Source organism: Balaenoptera ricei, chromosome 2 (genome assembly GCF_028023285.1).
Source record: "Balaenoptera ricei isolate mBalRic1 chromosome 2, mBalRic1.hap2, whole genome shotgun sequence".
NCBI classification, from domain to species: Eukaryota; Metazoa; Chordata; class Mammalia; order Artiodactyla; family Balaenopteridae; genus Balaenoptera; species Balaenoptera ricei.
In genome coordinates, this window is record NC_082640.1 from 70,077,393 (window position 1) to 70,102,562 (window position 25,170).

General features: G+C 42.6%; 1 protein-coding gene across 1 annotated transcript in view; it reads right to left on the minus strand.

Annotated features, from left to right (window-relative positions):
- MAP2K1 (mitogen-activated protein kinase kinase 1) overlaps window positions 1-25,170 on the minus strand; it is an 81,958-nt gene that overhangs the window by 32,916 nt on the left and 23,872 nt on the right. Inside the window, exons 2-5 of the mRNA XM_059912969.1 lie at window positions 14,723-14,933; window positions 13,306-13,452; window positions 5,764-5,841; window positions 5,130-5,181 (exon numbers count right to left, since the gene is read on the minus strand). Coding sequence (XP_059768952.1) covers window positions 5,130-5,181; window positions 5,764-5,841; window positions 13,306-13,452; window positions 14,723-14,933 — 488 coding nt within the window. The remainder of the gene's footprint in view (window positions 1-5,129; window positions 5,182-5,763; window positions 5,842-13,305; window positions 13,453-14,722; window positions 14,934-25,170) is intronic.

Below are 25,170 nucleotides of genomic sequence, written 5' to 3' on the forward strand. Positions count from 1 at the left end.
GTGTATGGTGTTAGGGAGTGTTCTAATTTCATTCTTTTACATGTAGCTGTCCAGTTTTCCCAGCACCACTTATTGAAGAGACTGCCTTTTCTCCATTGTATATCCTTGCATCCTTTGTCATAGATTAGTTGACCATAGGTGTGTGGGTTTATCTCTGGGCTTTCCATTCTGTTCCATTGATCTATATTTCTGTTTTTGTGCCAGTACCATATTGTCTTGATTACTGCAGCTTTGTAGTATAGTATGAAGTCAGGGAGTCTGATTCCTCCAGCTCCGTTTTTTTCCCTCAAGATTGCTTTGGTTATTTGGGGTCTTTTGTGTTTCCATACAAATTTTAAGATTTTTTGTTCTAGTTCTGTAAAAAATGCCACTGGTAATTTGATAAGGATTGAACTGAATCTGTAGATTGCTTTGGGTAGTATAGTCATTTTCACAATATTGATTCTTCCAATCCAAGAACATGGTATATCTCTCCATCTGTTTGTGTCATCTTCGATTTCTTTCATCAGTGTCTTACAGTTTTCTGAGTACAGGTCTTTTACCTCCTTAGGTAGGTTTATTCCTAGGTATTTTATTCTTTCTGTTGCAATGGTGAATGGGATTGTTCCTTTAATTTCTCTTTCTGCTCTTTTGTTGTTAGTGTATAAGAATGCAAGAGATTTCTGTGCATTAATTTTGTATCCTGCAACTTTACCAGATTCATTGATTAGCTCTAGTAGTTTTCTGGTAGCATCTTTAGGATTCTCCATGTATATATAGTATCATGTCATCTGCAAACAGTGACAGTTTGACTTCTTCTTTTCCAGTTTGTATTCTTTTTATTTCTTTTTCTTCTCTGATTGCCATGGCTAGAACTTCCAAAACTATGTTGAATAATAGTGGCGAGTGGACATGCTTGTCTTGTTCCTGATCTTAGAGGAAATGCTTTCAGTTTTTCACCATTGAGAATGATGTTTGCTGTGGGTTTGTCGTATATGGCCTTTATTATGTTGAGGTAGGTTCCCTCTATGCCCACTTTCTGGAGAGTTTTTATCATAAATCAGTGCTGAATTTTGTCAAAAGCTTTTTCTGCATCTACTGAGATGATCATATGGTTTTTATTCTTCAATTTGTTAATATGGTGTATCACTTTGATTGATTTGCGTATATTGAAGAATCCTTGCATCCCTGGGATAAATCCCACTTGATCGTGGTGTATGATCCTTTTAACATGTTGTTGGATTCTGTTTGCTAGTATTTTGTTGAGGATTTCTACATCTATATTCATCAGTGATATTGGTCTGTAATTTTCTTTTTTTGTAGTATCTATGTCTGGTTTTGGTATCAGGGTGATGGTGGCCTCATAGAATGAGTTTGGGAGTGTTCCTTCCTCTGCAATTTTTTTAGAAGAGTTTGAGAAGGATGGGTGTTAGCTCTTCTCTAAATGTTTGATAGAATTCACCTGTGAAGCTATCTGGTCCTGGACTTTTGTTTGTTGGAAGATTTTTAATCACAGTTTCAATTTCATTACTGGTGACTGGTCTGTTCATATTTTCTATTTCTTCCTGGTTCAGTCTTAGAAGGTTATACCTTTCCAAGAACTTGTCCATTTCTTCCAGGTTGTCCATTTTATTGGCATAGAGTTGCTTGTAGTAGTCTCTTAGGATGCTTTGTATTTCTGCAGTGTCTGTTGTAATTTTTTTCATTTCTAATTTTATTGATTTGAGTCCTCTCCCTCTTTTTCTTGATGAGTCTGGCTAATGGTTTCTCAGTTTTGTTTATCTTCTCAAAGAACCAGCTTTTAGTTTTATTGACCTTTGCTATTGTTTTCTTTGTTTCTATTTCATTTATTCTGCTCTGATCTTTATGATTTCTTTCCTTCTGCTAACTTTGGGTTTTGTTTGTTCTTTTTTCTCTAGTTCCTTTAGGTGTAAGGTTAGATTGAGATTTTTCTTGTTTCTTGAGATAGGCCTGTATTGCTATAAACTTCCCTCTTAGAACTGCTTTTGCTGCATCCCATAGGTTTTGGATTGTTGTGTTTTCGTTGTAATTTGTTTCTAGGTATTTTTTGATTTCCTCTTTGATTTCTTCAGTGATCTCTTGGTTATTTAGTAACATACTGTTTAGCCTCCATGTGTTTGTGTTTTTTATGTTTTTTCCCTGTAATTGATTTCTAATCTCATAGCATTGTGGTCACAAAAGGTGCTTGATATGATTTCAATTTTCTTAAATTTACTGAGGCTTGACTTGTGACCCAAGATGTGATCTATCCTGGAGAATGTTCCATGTGCACTTGAGAAGAAAGTGTAATCTGATGTTTGGGGATGGAATATCCTATAAATATCAATTAAAAAAAAAAAAAATATATCAATTAAATCTATCTGGTCTATTGTGTTATTTAAAGCGTGTGTTTCCTTATTAATTTTCTGTTTGGATGATCTGTCCATTGGTGTATGTGAGGTGTTAAAGTCCCCCACTATTACAGTTACTGTCGACTTCCCCTTTTATAGCTGTTAGCAGTTGTCTTATGTATTGAGGTGCGCCTATGTTGGGTGCATATGTATTTATAATTGTTATATCTTCTTCTTGGATTGATCCCTTGATCATTATGTAGTGTCCCTCCTTGTCTCTTGTAACATTCTTTATTTTAAAGTCTATTTTATCTGATGTGAGTATTGCTACTCCAGCTTTGTTTTGATTTCCATTTGCATGGGATATCTTTTTCCATCCCCTCACTTTCCGTCTGCATGTGTCCCTTGGTCTGAAGTGGGTGTCTTGTAGAGAGCATATATATTTTTACCAATTTTTAAAAAATTGCATTGTTTATCTTCTTATTATTAGGTTGTCAGAGGTCTTTATATATTCTAGATAAAGTCCTTTGATGGATATATGTTTTGCCCATATTTTCTCTTAGTCCATGGCTTGCCTTTTCATTTTTGTCACAGCGTCTTTGGAAAAGCAAATGTTATTAATTTAGATGAAGCTCAATTTATTGGTTTTTCCGTTATCGTTTGTGCTTTTTATGTCTCATTTTAAAACTCTTTGCTAAAACACAGTAACTAAGATAGTCTCCTATGTTTTCTTTTAGAAGTTTTAAAAGTTTTATGATCCACTGAGAGTTATTTTTGTATATAGCGTGAGGTAATAGTAGAGGTTCATTTTTGTGCATATTGATATCCAATTGTTCAGCATCATTTGTTGAATAGATTCTTCTTCCCCTATTGAACTACTTTGGAATCTTTGCCAAAACTCAATTGACTCTATATGTATGTGTCTGTTTCTGAACTCTTCATTATGTTCTATTTGATCTATTATGCTTAGCTTCACACCAATGCAACACTCTATTGATTACTGTAGCTTTCTAATAAAACTTGAAGTCAGGTAGTCTAAGTCCCCCAACTTTGTTTTTCCTTTTTAAAGTTGTTTTGGCTATTCTAGGTTCTTTGCATCTCCCTATAAATTTTAGACAAAATTTGTCAACTCTACAAAGGCTACTGGGATTTTCAGTGGGATGGCTTTGAATCTACAGATCAAATGAAGCAAAACTGACATCTTAAGAATACTGATGGTGGTTGTGGTTGCATAACAATGTGAATGTACTTAATGCCACTGAACTGTATATTTTATTTCTTTTTTAAAAATTCTACTTGAACTGTACATTTTTAAATGGTTAAAATGATCAATTTTATGTTATGTATATTTTACAAGTTTAAAAATTTAATTAAAAAAACAACACCTATTCTAAAATTTAGAATGTATTACCTAATATATAATGGCTCATAAGCTGGCCAATTTCACCAGTCCACTCCTCTCTTCCTCCACCATCCCTCCCTAGACCTGTCACTATTAGCACACTGTAGCTAAAGGGACATGGCTGAGAGCACTGTGTTTTTCCATTTGTCTTTCCTCTGGCTTCTTCATCTTTTTTTAAAAAATAAACTTTATTGAGGTATAACTTATATACTGTAAAATGCAACCACTTTAGCGGAAAGTTTGACTTTTGATAAACCCATATACCCACGTATCTACCACCACAATCTAGATATAACATTTCATCACCCCAGGAAGTTCCGTCATGCCTCATTGATGTTAATCTCTCCCTAAACCCTCAGGTAACCACTGATCTACTTTCTGTCCCTATAGATCTGTGTTGTTTTCTCTATAATTTTATATACATAGAAACAGTTTGTACTGTTTTGGGTCAGGCTTCTTTCATCCAGAAGTGTTTTTGATATTCATCAAAACTACATGTGTCGGGCTTCCCTGGTGGCACAGTGGTTAAGAATCCACCTGCTAACGCAGGGGACACGGGTTCAAGCCCTGATCCGGGAAGATCCCACATGCCGCGGAGCAACTAAGCCCGTGCGCCACAACTACTGAGCCGGCGCTCTAGAGCCCGTGCTCCGCAACAAGAGAAGCCACCGCAATGAGAAGCCCGCGCACCACAATGAAGAGTGGCCCCCACTCACCGCAACTAGAGAAAGCCCACGCACAGCAATGAAGACCCAACGCAGCCAAAAATAAACAAATAAATTAAAAAAAAAAAAACCTACATGTGTCAATAGCCTGTTATTTTTATTGCTGAATAATACTCTCTTGTATGGATATATTGTAATTTGTTTATCTCTTTGCCTGTTGAAGAACATTTTAGTTATTTCTACTATGAATATAGCTGCTTTAAACATGTGTATACGAGTCTTTATGGACATATGTTTTCATTTATCTTGAATAAATATCTAAGAGTGCTATGGTTATATGATAAGTGTATGTGTACCTTTATTAAAAGAACCCAGAGTTTCTTTTAGAGTCAAACTCATATCCAGTTAGTCATGGCTTTGGGCCTATGCACAGTCTAGTCCAGTGGGCAGCCAGGGACACTGGGGGCTGGGTAACTAAGTTCTAGCTGGGCATCTGGTCTGGGCATACTGGGTGACTATGTCTGTCACAGCCTCGGGTAACAGGTATACCACATACTAAAAAGAGGATGGTTGTTGCTGCTCCAGATATAAGTAAATAGTCAAAGAGTGGTAGTAAAAATCAAAAATACTAGCAAATGGCTTTTATACCAAAACAAAACAGAAAAGAGGCTGCAACAACTTTTAGACTTCAGCAAAAATCCAAAACATAACAACTAGCAAATAAATTCTTACCTCTGTGCATAATCTTGTGCTTCTCCCTCAGGTATGTCAGGCCTTTTATTACCTAGGGGAAAGGAAATGTAAAAAGATGGAAACTGAAATAGTGGTGTTTAGAAAATACTCAACCTTTCTATTTTAAAATGATCTAGGAAATATTTCATCTAACATCAAAAATTTGCCTTCTTCCCTTATTTTTCTTCTCTCTTTTGATTTTTTAACCTATCTTATCAAGAAACCATCTTTTTACACGGTATATAGAGTATGATTTTTAAGCAAAATTGATTATTGCAAGTTTAGACAACTGTAAAAAAACCTACTTTGCTTGAATTCATTTATTTCCAAATCTGCAATCTAAAAAAGAGGCTTTCTGATGCCACAAATGGGAATTCTTTTGGATACCCTGTCCTATTTTTCAAGACAGATTTTAATATACAGAAATCTACTTTGCTAGTTTTAGCGAGAAAGAGCAGGGGGTTGGGGGGGAGATATTGTATCTAGAATCTAGATAGAGAAAATTCTGGTGAAAAACCTAACTTTTCTTACAAACCTTCCCTTTGTTGACTTCTTACCTTCCTCCTTGTCCCTTTCCTACCAACTCAACTTATCAGTGAGGGAACCTGGAAGAAAAACTTCTCAATATACTCACAGCAATGCTAACTTTTCCTAAAATTTGTTCAGGAATTCTTCCAGCTTTCTTCAGGACTTGATCCAAGGAACCCCCATCCTAAGAACAAGAATACCAGCCCATTTAGTGACAATGTTTCTAACTATTCTTTCAAGTGTTAAACTTCAGCAGGAAAGTAAATCTCACACATGACAAATCTTCCTAGAAGGGCACCCTTCGGTTTGTTCCAGATATCAAGTAAGACATGAATGTAAAACATTGTGGGAGCTGCCAAACAACTAATAACTCAAATCCTATGAATAATCATTAAATAAATTACTAATTTAGTGGTCAAAAATTACTAATTCAGTTGTCAAATTACTAATTCTACTGAACTGACAGAATAGAGTAGCAGTTAGGAGTGCAGACTCTAGTGGCAAACTGTCTAAATTTGCATCCCAACTCTTACTATCTAGTGGAGATTGAACAAGTTACTCTACTTGTAAAATGTGGATGATAATAATTATAAGGCTATTATGATATTCATAGGGCTATTATAAGTATTAAACAAGCTCATATATATAAAGCCCTTAGAACAATGTCTAGCCCATAGTAAGTGCTCAATAAATGTTTGCCATTTTGTCACCATTGTGTAAGTCACAACTTGCATGTGGCATTATCCTAACAAATTATATTTAATAAAATCCAAAGAAAAATGTCATAGAAAGCAATCATTCATTCCGCAAATCCTACAAAATGCCATGCACTGTGTTAGGTTCTATGGGGAATAAAGATACAAAAAAGACCTAGCTCTTGTCCTCAATAAATTTACAAACTAGTAGGAGAAATATACGACTCAATAAAATATAACAAAACAGAATAAATGTATAGTAAAAGTGCTACACACACACACAGAACAAGGGAGAATTCTGCCTTCACTTAGAAGATAGCATTTGAGCTAAAATCTTACTCAAAGAATGAGCATGATTTCCATACCTGGAAAAGGAGAGGGGCGAGGGGACAACAGAACAGAGCGGAAGCATGCTCCTAACCACTGGAGCGCCAGGGAATTCCCAAGAACAGCATATCTCAACAAGAGCAAAAGCAGAGAAGCATTAAATTGCTTAGTACTCCTGGGATGACATGCGGTTCATTCACTGTAGGTGTATGAAGAAATGCAGGGATGGATCAGGCTGGAAATGGCCATCTGTGGCCAGATCATGGAGCCCCACCAAGGAACTAAGACCTGACTTTACGGAGGCAGAAGGAAAGGTACCCAAACCATAGCAGCTGAGAGAAAGAGACAGGGCAATTAGCAAGCAGCTGATCAGGCGGAGATGACATGAGCAGGACCCAGGGCAGAAGCGGTGGAAAGGGAGTACGCAAGAGGGGATAACACATGTGGAGTGAAGCTGGCTTCTGTAGGGCTCGCATACAAGGGCCTTCCTATCCATGGAGGCTACATTTTAACCTGAGATCTTGAAAAAATGCTCACTCAAGGAACCCTCACGTGTTGAGAGAGAAATATGTTCCTGCCTCTATGGCTTCGGGTGTAGCCAATTATCAGTCACAATATAAAATTACCCTAGAAGTAGAGATAATTCCTACAAACTCAGATTGATTTTCTAAAGTATCCTGTCTACACTGGGCAGCTACCATCGTCAACTATCATCTCTTAATCACCTCTGTGTAAGGCAGAGGGATACATGAGGAACTATGAATGGGAAAAACTATAAGTACAGGAAAAAATACCCTCTGCCTGGGGAGACAGAACATATTCATAAAGAGGCAAGGCACCTTAAATCCTCCTCTGAACAAGGCAGGGAACAAACAGTTGAATGAAGAGAACACACACTGCTACAGGTGCTCAGAGGAGGAAGCAATTCCTGGACAAAGCAGCCAAGGGAAGGGCTCACGACACGAGTGACACACGGAAGCTGAGCCTTGGAGGTGGGTGAGATCTGGGTAGGAGAAGCAGAGAGGTGTTCCCACTGACATCCTGCCTCCAAAACCACCCAGCCTTTAAGATGCAGCCATGCAATGTAAGGTCACAGAACAATGCATAACATAATAAAGAAAAGAAGGACAGAGAATAATCCCATTTTTACAAAAATTAAAAAGTGTGCATATACTCACACAAACCAGAATATCAAAAATGTTACCAAAATGTTCCAGTCTAGATAGTAAGATTATCAGGGGTCTTTGTTGTGCGATAGTTTCTTCTTTGTGCTTTTCTATGGTTTATACATTTTCTACCATAAATAAATGTGTTACCTTTTAAAATTACTGACCTCATTTATGAAAGTGGAGAATTAAATCTATAAATCAATTAACAGATACTTACTGAGCGCCCATTTTGTACAAAGGCATCATTAGGTAGCTACAACACTACCTAAAGGAGGTGAGAAAATAGGTAAGACTCATTCAGGGATACAGAGCTCTCACGAAATGTTACCTAAAACAATGCTAAAAATAGATTATCAACTTAAAAAGTCTATGCTTATAAAAAGGATAGTTTGGACCAATGGCTTTCTATCACAGATCAACTCTGGATCATGGATGCTGATAGAAAAAGAAAACAGTACAGGTGTATACTCAAATGCACACTAACACCCCTGAATACGTTAAACTTCTCATCATAATAAACTCCCTAGCACAACTACCTAATGGTGGGTCAGACAACCAAGGAGCACAGGGGAGGATTTCAAAATTCAACCTAAAATTCAAATGGGCCATAATCTCCACAGGGATATGAGCATGGAATTATCAATCTAGAGTCAAAGAGAACTCCTCTGTAAACACACATTTTCCAAGAGCCCTTGGAAAAGCCCTACCCAGGCGGTGAGCCAGGCTGGGGTCTGAGTCATCCTTTGAGCCTGGCTGCCTTCACAATGCCACAGGCCCCTGGTGGCCAAATGAGGACAGCGCCACAGCCCAGGTAACCACACCCAAGTCAGCAGGCTCCTAGAAATGCCACAGCGCCTCTCAATTTCCCTTACTGACAGGAACAGGGACTCCAGTGCAGAAAGTTTCCAGCCTTTCTGTTTTGCTTTCAGTTGAATGTGGTTTCAGACTCTTTGTTTGAACGACTTTGCCTAATTATCAGGGAGGACTATACACTTAAAACTAGGTAACAGCAATTCTGTCCAAATCAGATGCAAACGAGGCAGAAGAGCTAGCCTGTGGTTCTCAGGTTCCACAGCCAGGACAGGGCGGCCCGGCTAACTGTCTTGGTTTACACTTTCCCTGGGGGTTGTGGTAAACATTTCTGTCAAAAAGGAGGAAACGCTGGCTCTCCTCCCTTAACCTCCTCTGCGCTACAAGCAGAGTTACAGAGTGAAGAACGGGATTCGCAGGATTTAAGAAGCATGAACCACATCAGGATCAGCCAGTGTTGCCTGTGACTCACCTCACAACCTTTCAATTCTACTGCACTGTTGCCAAGGACCTGCCTTCGCTGACTAAAGCTGCTGAAACTGTGCTTATTTTTAGAAGCCAATTATTAACTAAGCCAGTGGTGCTTTTGTGAAGGTTTTCTACAGAAGAGACAAATGCTTTATGGAAAAAAAAAGAGCTCAAAAGCTTTTACTCCTGCATGAGAAACATCAACCCTGAGTCCCCAGTTCTCTGGTTGCTCAGCTACCACCTGAGCAGGAATCTACTTCCCCGAAGACAAGAACATTCCTGTTCTGATCAGGCAGCATCCGTGCACCCCTTGGGTCTCAAAACTCAGACTGGGCAGGTGCAAACACAGCTTATGTCTAGAAAAGGTCAGCCCCTAGACAGGTGCATTAAGAAGATGGGGCTCCATGCACGTTGATGACAAATTTACTTTAAACTGCATCCAAAAAACAATCTGAGCAGTGCGTAAGTAGACAGTACGTGGTAAAGCAAATATGGCAAAATGTTAACGGTAGAATCTAGGTGGTGGCTTTAGAGTGTACATTACACAATTCCTTCAACTTTCTGTACTTTTGAAATTTTTCATAGTAAAGTGTTGGGGGAAAATGCCAATGACAAGGAACATCATGCAAAGACTGTGACACGGAGAGGACCAAAGAATCTTAGAAGCTGGGATATGGCTAATGAACAGAGCTCTATATGACAACACCTTTGAAATGTGGAAGCTGAGACAAAGCAAAAATCCCTAAAGAGAAGTGGCAGCCAGTGGTCAGAGAATTTTCCTATCACAGGCAGCCAGTGCAGGAGTTCTCCTGCAGGAGGGCTTGCTCAGGGACCAAGGAAGGGGTGAGAGGGCCCAGCCTAGAGCAGAAAGCTACTCTGGAGCATGGCTACTTGAACTTCAGGCCACAACTGCTTCCTTACAGGGTCCCGTCCCTGGCAACTCTGAGTCTCTCCACTAGTGTTAACAGACAGTTCCAGCTGCCCTCTGAGCCTAGGTATACCCAGGAACAGAAGGCTCTGACCATGCGATCTCCCATCCTGCTTCCCTCATTCAGTCATTCAACACATATCACCTAATAGGTGCCCTACACTCTGCTTGGCCCTCAGAAAGGTTTTGACCCTCCCACTCTCTGACAGCCAGGTTTCCCACACTCAGGCCTCCCAGGGTAATTCCAGAGATATCTTCTGCTTCAGGCACTTACGTGGGAGGATCTCAATATCCCCAGAGAGCCAAAGCCATGGGGGAAAACAACTGACCTGCAGGTACTAGAAATGGGCCAAGAGAATGGGAGACCAACCCTCGTGACATCCTGTGTCATCTCCTCCTCCAGGAGGGACAGGCTGGACAAGGGCAAGGAGCACGAGGTTGTGATCAACGTCTATGAATACAGAGTGAAGAAAGGATTCCAGAATGAGGAAGTCTCAACACAGGTCAATTTAAGACAGACAGAAAGACTGAACTCCACATGGCAAGAGGCCACATAAGGCCAATAAAAGAGGTTCCAGCAGGATCTGAATAAATGAATAGGGCACTGACTATCAACGTTTAGGGCCTGATCTTAACCTCTGAAGCAAGCACCCTGGAGTTCAACCATGCTCAAACCTACAGATAGCCTCCTGGTTCCTCTACTAAAGGGAGAGGAACAGAACTTGGAGGTTACTTAAGAAAGAATTTCTGATGGTTCAGAAGACAGCAGGCATGAGGTGACGCATACCCGGTGCTCAGAAGCCCTCACGTCCACACCGATACTCCTCACTTGAGAAGGCCCTAGAACACAGCCATGTGGCCTGTGAACAGCTCTGGGGGCAGAGACGCTGCTCTCAATGGTTCCATCCCCTCGGCAGCTCATGTGGCACTTTGCCCTAATAGGCACTAAAATAAGTGTTTGTGAAGCTGAACCCATGCTGATTAACTAATGCAATCAAGTGACTGGCTACAAGTGCCAAAAACCATAGAAACACAGAATGTTAGCATGGGGAGGGGTCCCTAGAGAACATCCGGTCCAAACATTTCTCTGCAGAAATGAGAAAATCTTGAGAGAGTATATGATTTACATTGTGTAGTGGAGAGACTATGAAATTTAAAGAAAGCGGACCTGGTTAGAGACACGGGTTAGAGCTCAGCTCTGACACTTACTGGTTATATAACTTAGACTAGTTACTAAACCTCTCAAGGCCTTGCTCTCTCCATCTACCAGCTTGGGGTGGGGGTGGGGGTCAATCCATGTCATATGACAGGGCTGATGTGATTAAGAAGTCACATAACATGAAAAGGACCCAACAAGTGGTAGAAGATGGAAAAGCTAGTTACTATTATGTCCAGCCATGCCACCACCCATCTTCTGTTATTTTGGCAAGACCCAAGAGGAAAAAAGGCTACTCTGGCCTCTCTTGTTTTATCACTGGTTGACCACCATCACCTCCACCCTCTTCCCCTTCTAGTTTTCAACGACCTCCAGTGCCATTTACACATCTTCATCCAACTCTTGGGCTAAAGCTGGAAAACCAACCATCGTCAGCACAAAGAGCACAAGAAACCCAAAGGTTAAGGAGCAGCCCCCTCCCCCTGTCCTACCCCACCCCACCAAAGGGAGGTTAAAACCCAAGTGGAAAATAATCAGCACCCCAGGCCTGGGCTAGGACCAAGCCAGAAACATTCACATGCTTCCCACAGAGACTGCTTCACTCTCCTTGAAGCAAGAAGGAACGAGAGCTTTCTCAGTGACCTTCAGACGCACAGAAGACATTTTCAGAATCTACGTTCCAAATGGCGCCACAGAAGTCAGCACGTGACTGCAACACTGTGTATGGCACTTCTTGATCATTGAAACGAAGAGATGTTCAAAATAATGGGGGCACCAGCAAGGGACAGACCTCTCAGGAGGGTTCTCCTGGAGTTCATTAAGACCAGGCCCTGGGGCTCTCATTCCAGAGGTGAGGGCAGGTCTAGAGAGTCAGGAAGGAAGTGGAGAACTTACTGAGGGACACTAGGCTGGACTGAAAGCAGAGCAACCACGAAGCACGTAGACTCAATCATGTCAGCCCTTGTCTCTGAACTGTCAGCCCCAGTGAGAATAAAGCAAAAGCTAAAGTTTGCAGAAGGCATGCTCTGAGTCACACAGTGTGCTGGAAGACTTACAACTCTTACTTTAATCAATCCTCACTATAACGAGGCAGGTATAGTAATGGCCATTTTATAGGTGAGGAAACTGAGAATCAGAAAGATAAAGAAGCTTGCCCAAGGTCATGACAAGAAGGTGACAATCTGTAAACAAATAATTACTGAGCACCTGCTGTGGCTTTGGAGACACAGTGGCAAACAAGACAAGGTGTCCACTTGGATTTTTGTGGAGAAGGGAGATATGAATAAACATCTCAGATTCCAAAGTCCCCTGTGCCATGCTGCCTACTGGGGACAAAAAAGCATTAGCAACCATGAAGCCAGCCTCTCTCTTTGAAATTCTGGCCATCAAGGATGGAAACAGAGCCCCAGTCACTATCCGGTAGATTCAGCAAAGTACACTGGGGTCAGACAGCCTTGGTTTAAATTCTACCAATTCCGCTTACCAGCTGTATGACCTTGGGTAAGTTATTCCATTTCTCTGAGCCTCAGTTTCCTCATTTGTAAAATGCAGATAATGTACCCAACTCAATAAGGTGTTATAAAAATGTAATAAAATATTAATTTGCTTAGGGTAGTGCTTGATATGATATACACCCAATAAATACTAGCTTATCAGTAATAGTTTTGCTAACCCTGCTCTTAAAGCAGGTTATAAACTCTCTGAAAACAGGGACTGTTTCACTTATCTTCATAACCCCAGAACATGTACCTAGCACACAGCATGGCATGTAATAAATGGATTTAAACTATATTAACCAGAGTTTACCCACATCAAAATCTTGGGGTCAAGAAAACTGGGAGATGTGCTCTTGGTACAACCACCAGGGACACCTGATTGCTGCCACCTCTCTTTGAAGAAACAGGGACCTAGGAAGGAGGCCTGTCATCTTCTTGGCTATTCCAACTTCTACAGCCAGGCTTCCCACATGCCCAAGACAGTGATCTGGACCCAGGGGGGAACAAGGAAGCAGCCGGTCACATCCCAGACCAAAGATTAGACCAGAGCCACCCACTTCCCAGGCCGCTGCTTCAGAGGCTGACAGGTTGCCACATACCATGTGCTCCATGCAGATACTGATCTCACCATCACTGTAGAATGCACCGTAGAAGCCCACAATGTAAGGGGAGTTGCACTCATGTAGAACCTGCAGCTCCCGTATGATCTGGTTCCGGATTGCAGGTTTGATCTCCAGGTGAATTAGCTGGGAAAAGAAAGGTAGAAGGAAGAGAAGCTTTAAAAATATATGGATGGATGATGGATGGGTGGATGGATGGATAGGAGCTTTCTTAAATGCTTAAGCTCTTAAAGGTAGGAAGAGAGGAAACAGGCAAGTTTTAACAAACAAGTTTCTGCCCAACCAGAGCACTGAGTGCCAACATACCAAGGCAGGTGTTGGCACTGGAGGAGTGGCCAGCTGTGCCTCTACTCCTGGGAGCCAAGACTGAGCAAGAGGGGGCTCACCCCTCCCAAGAACAAAAGGACCTGTGAAACTGGGAGATATGGGGAAAGTGGCCTTAAGGACTTGGTTGATACTCAAGGGTTGTAGGACCAGAAAGGTATGAGGAACTGGGTCTGACAATCTAAGCTGCCCTAGAGATTTACCCTTGACCTTAGGGGTCTGATGTGGTTGAGATTTAGTCAAGGCCTTAGGGGTCACATTATGTTCCCCTCCCCCCCACCCCCAATGTTGTCCCTTGTTTCAGCTGGGGAGACAGGTGACAGATACATGAAATGGTTATCGGATAAGGCTGAGTTTCTAAAAAGAGCCATGGACAATGAGTGTCAGAGGACATGGAAGCAGTGGTTACCAGCGTGGGTGGGAGCAGCTAGTGAAGGCTAGACAGGAGGTGGGTCTGAAGACGGGCAGTGTTTGAAAAGATGGAAGGAATAGCATGAGCAAAAATATGTGGACAGAAATGAACATGGTGTGCTGTGAAACACAGAAGAGTCCAACCTCGCTGTCCAGAAAGAGGAGGACCCAGGGTCACCAGGAAGGGAAGTCCAGCTCAAAGACCGCATGCCATGTTGGGGAGCCGAGATGTTATACTGCAGAGAGATGAAGGGGAACCACTGGCAGGGGTGGAACTCGGAGAAACAACATGAAATAAGTGTTTTTTGTGTGTCCCTGGGGCTGGGTAAATGAAAGCAGCTTCTGCTCTTGATAAATGGCAAACGAGCATCTCAGATTTCTTTCCAGAGCACACAGAAAACTAACAAATGGTCGCTTGCTGTTATTTTCCAGTCTGGGCAGTGGGATAAATACACTAACACATCATGAGTGTGTTTACCTATAATCTAATAGATAACATGAGTTCAAAATTCAAAAAGCACAAAAGGGTATTGAATGAAAAGTCAGTTTTCCTTCCACCCTTGTCTCCAGGCCCCCAGGTCTTCTAAAAGGTAATCCAATTAGCTGTTCACCAAGGCAAGCTTGATTCAGTCCTTTTTTTTTTTTTTTAAAGTGGCCTCACCTTTCTGGCCATAACCAGACCGGACGGCTTGTGGGAGACCTTGAACACCACACCTCCATTGCCAGCACCCAGCTCACTGATCTTCTCAAAGTCGTCATCCTTCAGTTCTCCCACCTTCTGCTTCTGGGTAAGGAAGGCCTCAAGGCGCTTCCGCTGCTGTTCATCGAGCTCCAGCTCCTCCAGCTTCTTTTGCAAGGCCTCCAGGTTGGTCCTGTCGCGAAGTAGGAAGCACGGGTCAACACTGTCATCAGAGAAGTCCACCCAGAGGAGCACCCTTGCAGTGGAGAGCTCCAGCTCTGGGGCCAGAGAGGGAACTGATCGAGGCAGCTCGGCGGAAGGTCCCATCTGCTGTGGCTCTACCCCCTGCACTCCGCCACCCCACACAACTCACCACAGACACACTTCCCCTCTCTCAAGGCCTGCTCTCCTCATTTGTAAAATAGGGGAATTAGTTCTCTCTCAATATGCTCTAAGCCTACGAGACGAACTGCAGAATCTACTAAAATCCAGAGTGAGCCACCTTAATTTGCTTTAAAACCCCAGTATCAAAAGACCCACTAGTGTTGGTTTTAACAACACCACATACAAAATAAAATTTTCTATTTCCTAAAACCACTAAATTGAAACCAAAGCACATTATCAAAACAGGCTCTAGGGCTTCCCTGGTGGCGCAGTGGTTGAGAATCTGCCTGCCAATGCAGGGGACACGGGTTCGAGCCCTGGTCTGGGAAGATCCCACATGCCACGGAGCAACTGGGCCCGTGAGCCACAACTACTGAACCTGCGCATCTGGAGCCTGTGCTCCGCAACAAGAGAGGCCGCGATGGTGAGAGGCCCGCGCACCGCGATGAAGAGTGGCCCCTGCTTGCCACAACTAGAGAAAGCCCTCGCACAGAAACAAAGACCCAACACAGCTAAAAATAAATAAATAAATAAATACATAAATGTATTAAAAAAAAAAAAAAAAAAAAACCAGGCTCTAAACTGAATCACAATAGAAACGCTCCCTTCCAATGTGATCAGATCAGGAACAAGGTCAATCAAAATAGAGCAAAAAGGATACACCTAAATTTTTATTTTTGCAAAACATATGAAAGTGCATTCATTCACCCACCTGCTAACACAAGGCGAGGCACTCTCTTTAAGAGCCCCACATCATCTTTCTTACGTGAACCAGAAGAGAATACAATGTCTATAATTTCCAAATACTGATTCTTTAGCATAAAAATGTAGACAGATTAATCTCAGAATAAAACTTTAAGAGTTTGATGACTTCCCCCAATTTTAATGCTCACCTAATTTAACAGTAATTTTTTTTAATTACCATTTCTTATTTATTTATTTTTTATTTATTTTTTATTTGTTTATTTATGGCTGCATTGGGTCTTTGTTGCTGTGCATGGGCTTTCTCTAGTTGCAGCGAGAGGGGGCTACCCTTCGTTGCAGTGCACGGGCTTCTCATTGCGGTGGCTTCTCTTGTTGCAGAGCACAGGCTCTAGGCGCGTGGGCTTCAGTAGTTGTGGCACGTGGGCTCAGCAGTTGTAGCTCAGGGGCTCTAGAGCACAAGCTCAGTAGTTGTGGCGCATGGGCTTAGCTGCTCCGCGGCATGTGGGATCTTGCTGGACCAGGGATCGAGCCCATGTCCCCTGCATTGGCAGGTGGATTCTTAACCACTGTGCCACCAGGGAAGTTCCTGACAGTAATTTTTTTAGTGACCTGGACTCACTGAGTCTTTCCACAGCTTTTAACTAGTATTCATAGGTGGGGGGAAAAAAAAAGAAAGAAAACCACTTTGTTTGCAGTCGTATTTCATCAGTTTCTCTGATATTTAAATACATACATTACTTAATTACAATACCAGCTACAACTGTACAAATGACTTTCGGAACAAACCGGCTCTTGGTAAGCACATCATTCAACCAGTGGGTGCCGGAGTGAGTGGGTATGGCGGACAGCAGCCTGCTAGCGTGTTTTACATAAAGAACTTAAGTGTTCATTACTCCTGGGAGCTTGTTAAGAGAAGGGTGGTAAAGAGAGATTCCACCGTGTTTCATTTGACTTTTGTCCCTAGTCTAAACAAACAACACAGGTGACAAGACAGGCAGTCATTACACATCAGAATGTTGGTGACCCCCTTCCCTCAATATACACACCATTTCTGAGCTTGGGGGTAGGAGCAAGCATAATCTTCCACTCTTCATTCACACTCCAAACCTTAAGAAGGCAAGGAGGTGGGAGACCCAATACCTCCCCAGGGTATGGGAGGATCCAATACCGCCTTACAAATAACACAGTACATGGGGCCAAAGAGGACACAAGGCTGACTTTCCCAACCTTCCTCACTGGGTAACTCTGGGGGGAAGAAGCCTGGTGCCTGGTCCCCCCCAAACTTTGTAAGTTGAAACCCTAACCCCCAATGTAACTACGTTTAGAGATAAGATTTTTAGAAGGTAATTAAGGTTAAATAAGGTCATATGGGTAGAGTCCTAATCAGATAGGACTGATAGCCTTATAAGAGAGGTGGCCTTCCCCCTACACACTCCAAGGAAAGGCCATGTGAAGATACAGCAAGAAGGCAGCTGCCTGCAAGCCAGGAAGAGAGGCCTCACCAAAAGCCAACCATGCTGGCAACCCAACCAGTCCTCATCTTGGACTTCAAGCCTCCAGAGCTATGAGAAAATTAATTTCTGTTGTTTAAGCCACCCAGGCTATGGCATTTTGTTATGTAGCCTGAGCAGACTAAGACAGCTGGTCAATATTCTCATCCTGCTAAAAGGTTCAACTCAGTCTCACTGCTACCCACAGTCCCTCAGGTGTGGGGACTGGAACCAGTGTGGCTGGGAGTGCACAGTGCACGCCCTCTGGTTTCCTTTCTCTAAGGTCTCTCCACAAAGGAGCCCATTGATGACAACACTTAGAAACACATGTCAAATACAGACAGACCCCACAGCTAAAACTTGGATGAGGTTACAGCTGCCTGGAGGGCTCAGCAGTCTGACCGGAAATGCAGACTCCAAAAGCTGCTGTCAAGAACACACACACACACACACACACACACATCACACTGAGTGTGTACGAGGGAGAGAGGGAAGGAGGGCTAGATGAAAGGACAATCACTCTACTTATAACACTGTACTTTTTAAAGTGTTTTACGTGCATTAATGCATTTAATCCACAACCTTACGATTACAACACACAGCAAACTCAAGCACAGACAGGTGAAGTAACTTGCCCAAGGTCGCACATCTAAGTGGCAGAGCCAGGATTCAAACCTGGGCAGAGAGAATCTCTAACCTTAATCATGATGCTATATTACCTCTTCAGAAAGTTCAATACGTCCAAGGGAGGCAACTTGCAAACATGGGTAAGATCCTAGTGTGGAGCACGTAACACACCAGGGCTCAATCAGACATGAAAATGGTGTACCTACAGGAAGAGTCCTTTGCCCCAGATGCAATCCTGTCTCCCCTGTACATCAATCTGAACAACTGCCTTGCAACACTGGCCACAAGAAACCACACCCATTTGGGGATGGTGGGGGGTTGGGATGGTGGGAAGGTGGGAGGGATGCTGACTCTGCAGAAGTAAGGAATTCTCCCACCTTTGGGAAAAAAACCCTAAGTCTGGGCTTTGTGCCACCTTCCTCCCCGCCCCTCTCCTATGCTCCATGGTCCAACCGCCTACCCCATCAGCTAAGGAACTGGCTTCTAATTTGTGCTTTCAGAGGGTGGAGCCAGGGAGGGAAGAGACACTTACGGTGGCAAGACTTTCCTAATGGGGCCGGGGGGGGAGGAGGGGGGGACGGAGTTGCCAAGTAAACAAGTCATTAGTAATCAGGAATCCCGGATTCTTATCCCAAATTGGGCAACAACTAGCTGTGTGACCATGAACAAGTCATTTAACTTGACACATCTGTTTTCTCTTCTGTAAAATGGGGTAACAAGATGCTTACTTCACCAGGACAGGATCAAAATAAAAAACTAATGGGACGAAACACTGGAATTTTGACACATTTCTACACAAATGTTAAGGCAGGTGGGAGTGGGTTGGAGGACGAGGAGGAGCCACAGCAGCAACAGCAGGATTCAAAAAGTACTGTCTTTCCTGTAATTTAATAATTATTAAAAGCCCCTAAAAGTGTTTCAGAGAATGAAAGACAAAAGATTTTACCTGAAGGTGAAAGGAAAATTCCGGCATCAAAATGAGTTTCATGACTCATTAAAAAGAAATCAATCAATGAGGTATCAGTATTCGGTACTGCTTCCTCTCACCCGGGGAGTGGATGGTGTTCAACAAGGCTCACTTGTGCCCTCCCAGGGTGAAACGCTCCAAGCAAAGGAAACAGGAAGAGAGCGGCCCCTCACCCCTCAACCACCCCACAGATCTCCAGCACTCAGAGGACAAGAACCGGCCTCCTTCACAATCTTTGGTTTTAACTGAAATCAGCAAAATCAGAACTAGGGATTGAGAAAAGAAACTGGAGCCTGGCACAATACATCTCTGACACACACAGCCCTCTCCAGGGACCAGCTGTGATGGCTCCGACCCCCATCACATTCCCCACAGCAGAAAGGAAACGACACACTGGAACATGAATTCTGCACCAGGGCTGTCTTACAGTAAACACAAGTTCATCCAGATACAAGACTATAGGCTTGAAATGGGAACGCAGAGGAAAAACAAGGAACTTGGAGAAAAACACAGGTTGTCATTTGTGTTCTGAAAACACCAGGAAGGCACAATGAAATGGGTGGGGAAAGGATGATCCTGGGCAAGAACTTCTCCTTCCCTCTCATCTCACCCACCTGCTAAGCCTAATTACACTACCACAGCAGGAATCTTTCATTCGTGGCTCAGTGGCTTAAATCAAGAAGCAGTATAAAATGTAGCACAGAGAGGGACCTTAAAGACCACCCTATCCAACCTATTTTACAAGTGAGGAAACGGAGGTCCAGAAAGGACAAAGTCACACAGCTTATTGGTGGCAGATCTCCCGACCCCTGAAATAGAGCTCCTTTCAAGGTGCCACGCTGCCACCTCCAACTCTGATGGTCACTGCCACGGGAAGCTGACCTAAAGGAATGACTGAAGGGGTAGAGAGGTGATGTCCAGACCAAGGAATGGGGTCTTCAAACTGCCACACACCAAACAGAAATGAGCCACAAATGCATGCCCAACACCAGCCAGCTGTCTGTCACCAACCTGAGCAAGGCTGCTACAGGTGGCAGGCCCCACCTCCACCGGGAGGAAGCGCAGAGGGAAGAGCAGGGGTGACGACAAATCACTGTGCTGGAAGGGGAGAAAGGGTCCCAGTGCAGGTGGGTCTCCTCACCAGAGAGCCCAAGGAGCTGTGAAGTTCTCCCTTCCCTGTGGCATCTGGCAAGAGGGCAGGGAAGAAAGAGGGAAGGAAAGGCAGAAAGACCCAAGCTAAGAGGGACCAGCACCCAGAGACTAAGGCTGCAACCCTTTGATCTACACCCTATACCATTCCCATCTGAGATATCTTGGGAGTCACCTCCTTTTCTGGTCCTTAGTTTCCATACCCATAAAAAAAAGCATATGGGGAGTAGGGTGGGGAGTTTGTCTAGATGTCTCTAAGGAAGTCTGTCAATGTGACAGCCAGCTGAGGAGGTGCAGAATAAGGCTGAGGGTGTACTCAGGTTGAGGAGCTTCAACCGGGTAGGTGAGGGGAGAGGGGGAGAATGTGAGGAAAAGAGAAGAACTGGCATCAGGGGTCTCTACACAGTCAAACCACGGACAGCAGGAGATGGGAGGGGTTACAAAGAGTAGTAAGAAAGGAAAGGAGAATGGGCCTGAATGAGGAAGGCAAGGGGGCCAAAGGTGCAGCTTACCAACTTCCAGACTCCAACTAAACTAGCCCATCTGTGTTAGAGAGTGTAGGTGTGCCAACCAGGGACAGCCCCAGACAACATGGTGGAGAGGGGCTTATACCCTCCCACACCTCAATCCTGTAGGCCACTCTGCGAAGGGCTGGTTAACTAACTAGGCAATAAAATTCTAGGATTATGTATACAGGCTCTGTGAAAGAGGCCAGATGCAAAAGAATACATACGATGTCATTCCATCTATATAAAATTCAAAACTAATCTAGGCTATTATAAAGTAAAAAAGTGATGCAAACTATCACATACAGAATGGATAGACAACAAGGTCCTACTGTATAGCACAGGGAACTATATTCAGTATCCTGTGATAAACCGAAATGGAAAAGAATATGAAAAAGAATGTCTATAACTGAATCACTTTGCTGTATAGCAAGAAATTAACATTGTAAATCAACTATACTTCAGTATTTTAAAAATCCAAGAACAAAAAACCAAAAACAAATAAAAATAAAGTAAAAAAGTGATCACGCTTTGGTGGGGGAGGGTGGTAACTAGAAGGAGGCAAACAATGGTTAATTTTATGTGTCAACACTGCTGGGCCACAGTGCCTAAGATATTTCGTCAAACATTTTTCTGGATGTCTCTATGAAAATGGTTTTGGGTTTTTTTTTTTTCGGTGGGGGGGGGAATGAGATTAAAATTTAAATTGGTAGACTTTGAGTAAAGCAGTTTACCCTCCATAATGTGAGTGGGCCTCATCCAGCCAGTTGAAGGCCTTAATGGAACAAAGACTGACCTCCCTGAAGAAGAAGGAATTCTTCCAGCAGACTGCCTTTGGACTCAAGGTGCAACTCTTCCATGGGTCTCCAGCCTGCCAACCTAACCTGAAGATTTTAGACTTAACAGGCTTCCACAATCGCATAAGCCAATTCCTCTAAAAGTTCCAGTCAGTGTCTGTCTGTCTCCTCTCTCTCTATCTCAGTATCTCTCGATAGTCAGATCAATCTATCAGTCTTGGAAGCTGTGCTCTGATCTCCTTTCATTCTTTTTTCTCCTCTATGTGTTTCAGCTTGGATAATTTTTACTGACCCATCTTCAAGGTCACTGATTCTTTCCTCAGTTCTGTCCGGTCTGCTGATGAGCCTGCTGACCTTTGATGTCATATTCTTTGAAATTTCTATCATTTCTTCTTGAATCTATTTTTAGTTTCCACCTCCTCTGAAATTCCTCATTTGTTCATGTATGCTGTGTAACTTTAAGATATTGATCATGGTAATTTTAAAGCCCCTGACTGATAAACCCAACATCTGGGTCATCTCTAAGTCTGGTTCTGCTGATTACCTTCTCTCTTGATAATAGGTTGGTTTTTTTCTCTCTCGATTTTTGATTAAACACTGGACATTGTGATGGAACAGAGACTGAGGTAATCATCTTTATACTTGGTAAAGGACATACTCTTCTGTCATCCTGTTAGTGTGTGTTAGGCTATTAGTCAAAGTTGAGCTGAGTTTGGGTCTTCTTGTTAATGTTAACACCACAGGCTACAAATTTCTCCGGTGATGGGTCGTATCTTGTGCTTAGAGTGAAGCCTGAGCTGCACAGGTTTTTTTCTCAGAGTTCCTACTCCTCCCTCAGCTTTGAATTGTCCTTAATGCCTGGCCACAGAATGGGGTCTTTCTCCATGTTCTTGGCCCCTTCCAGGGGTAGACTGCAATTACTTTAATTTAGTGCTAGGGTTATGGTAGGGGTAAAGAAATTCTCTCTTGTCCAGCGTTAGTCTTAAGCAAGCCCTGTGAGCATATACTTCCCCTCCTCTCCATGGCAGCCAAACTCTATCACATGTCTGTGGCAGTTCTTGGGTAGAACAAAGTTTTCTACACCTCCTCCAGCAATAGTAGACCTTTGTAGATCTCTGCTTGTTGGTGCTGAGCCTAGCTTTGGGCTTATATTCTAAAGCAGCTATGGGAGGCAATGCTTCAGTGCCGCCATTCTCTTGTATCGTTTATAATGTGCTTCACTGAATTTAGCAGAGGTATTTTTTTCTTTTTCCTTGATGCTGGCTGCTCACATCTTGGGCACCTACTCTTCTAAGCTTGCTGACAGATGTGTAGATCAGAAAAACTTCAAAGTCATTGTTCTTGAAAGTAGCCCCCAGACCCACTTCTAGGACCAGAAATATATACAGGAAATCTGCTGCTTCTGGGTCAGCAAAGAGCTGGTCTTTCACAATGGCACGTTAAACTACTTGAAAGGAAAAAAACATGCATGTGGCTGCCAGACACTCCGTGCTTGGGAAATAGGTGTGAAGGCTTTGGGAGTCAGAAGACCTGGGTTCAACTCCGATGGTAACTTGGTCTGTGAACTTGTGCAAGTCACTTTCCCTCAATTTTTCTCATAGGTAAAATAGGGGAGTTAAGCTAAGTGGTGTTTAAAGTCCATTTCAGGGTTAAAATTCTCTAATCCTAATATCAGATTCTTCCTGTAGTATTCCAAGGATAAAACTCTGCAGCTAAGTACCAAGGCCATAGACATCTGCAAGCACAGTGGTTGGCTTCCCGTGTTGTATGGTTAGAGACCCTTGTCATTACTTCTTGTCCACATATAAACCCCACTGACAGTTATCCCATCCTCGTTGCTTTTTCCTTTGATACTAAATCAATTGTTTCGTCTTGCCAGGTCTTCTGTGAGAATGCATGCATTTTGACACTACAAGGCCCTTAGGGAAATAGTGAAAGGAATACAGACAGCTAAGGGCAGTTTAAGACAATGATGTGATGGTAAATAAAAGTGACTGCAGAGATTAAATGAGAGTGCAATGTAAAAAAAAAAAAAAAAATGCTGGAATCACCAAAAGTGCTAAACAAACACTTAATATTTTATGTTGTTGTCAAGTAATTATTGGTTAATAAGAATAAGATTTGATTTGATAGTACCTACTACTGATTTATTATATACCTGCTGTATGCCACGTATTCTGCTAAATATGGATGAGCTCCTAAATGCCTAACACCACCATGACGTAATTCCCACTGTTAGCCTAATTTTACTGATGAGATTCCTGCATTTTCATGCAATAAATACGTAATCTAGAAAAAATGCACAATGTAATTAAATACTACCTTTATTGTCTTTAATTGGTTTCACCACTACTCCCAAAAAAGACTGGAGCAATGACTGTCCCACAGTTCCCCTAATTCTCACAAAGGGCTTCGGACACAGATGTGTCCTGTAGTTCAGGATATGCCGAGCAATCAGGGTAAATTTTATAGGATTTTGAGACCTAAATTGGTCTAGAACAACATATAAAATTTAGATAGCAAAGAAGGAGAAAGGGCATTCCAATAGGGTCTACAACGTAGACAGTGGTATAGAATTGGGAGTAAGAATATTATAAGCAAAGAGTATTGGGGGAATAAAACTTAAAAGTAAAAAAATCAGGAAATTCCCTGGCGGTCCAGTGGTTAGGACTCCACGCTTTCACTGCCGAGGGTGCTGGTCCAATCCCTGGTCAGGGAACTAATAAGATCCCACAAGCCAGCGCGGCCAAATTAAAAAAAAAAAAAAAAAAAGTAAAAAAATCAGAAAATGAGAGTTGGGACAGATGTTTATCTTTAATTTCACTTTAAATCAACTAGCTTCCAAGCCAATAAACAAATGAAAAGTGGAGAGGATGAGTTCAATTAAAAAGAGATAAGAATCCTGTATTCCTATCCTTTAAGAAAACAAAACAAAAAAACCCCACTTAGTCCTTGGAATCAAACTGCCTTCTGAAATCATATAAATTACCTTCCCACGGCACGTTTCCGCAGACAGACACGCTGAAAAACACATGCATACACACACACACACACACACACACAGAGGAACCTCTGGAGTGACAGGACCACCCACTCACATAGACTCTTCTTAAATACTGAACAACATCCTGAATCAGAGAGGGGGTGTCATATTGTTGCTTGAAAGAACTGACAGCCTATGTTCCTTCTGCCCCAGTAGGCAAAATTTGTTTCATATTAGCCACATGTGAATTAATTCCTGAAGGACCAGTCTTCTGTAGAAGCACAAAAAGGAAAGGAAAAAGTGATGGAGTTTGGAGAGAGAGAAAAAAAGATAAGACAGAGGACAAAAAGTGATGCATCACCTTTACTTAATAGGGACAAAAGAGGGATATAACAGTCTGATAAAGAATGAAAATTTAGATGCAGTTAAAAGATGAGCTTCCTAAATGCTAGCCATGGTACACTCATTAACTCAATTATTCCTCACAACATTTAAAAATAGATATGTTGGGACTTCCCTGGTGGTCCAGTGGTTAAGAATCCGCCTTCCAATGCAGGGGACGTGGGTTCAATCCCTGGTCGGGGAACTAAGATCCCACATGCCACAGGGCAACTAAGCCCTCATGTGCCACAACTAGAGAGCCTGCGCACTGCAACTACCGAGCCCACGCCGCACGCCACAACTAGAGAGAAGCTGGCACACCACAAGGAAAGATCCCGCATGCCGCAACTAAGATCCCACGTGCTGCAACTAAGACCCAATGCAGCCAAATAAATAAATAAATAGTTTAAAAACAACAACAGCAAAAAATACACATGTTGT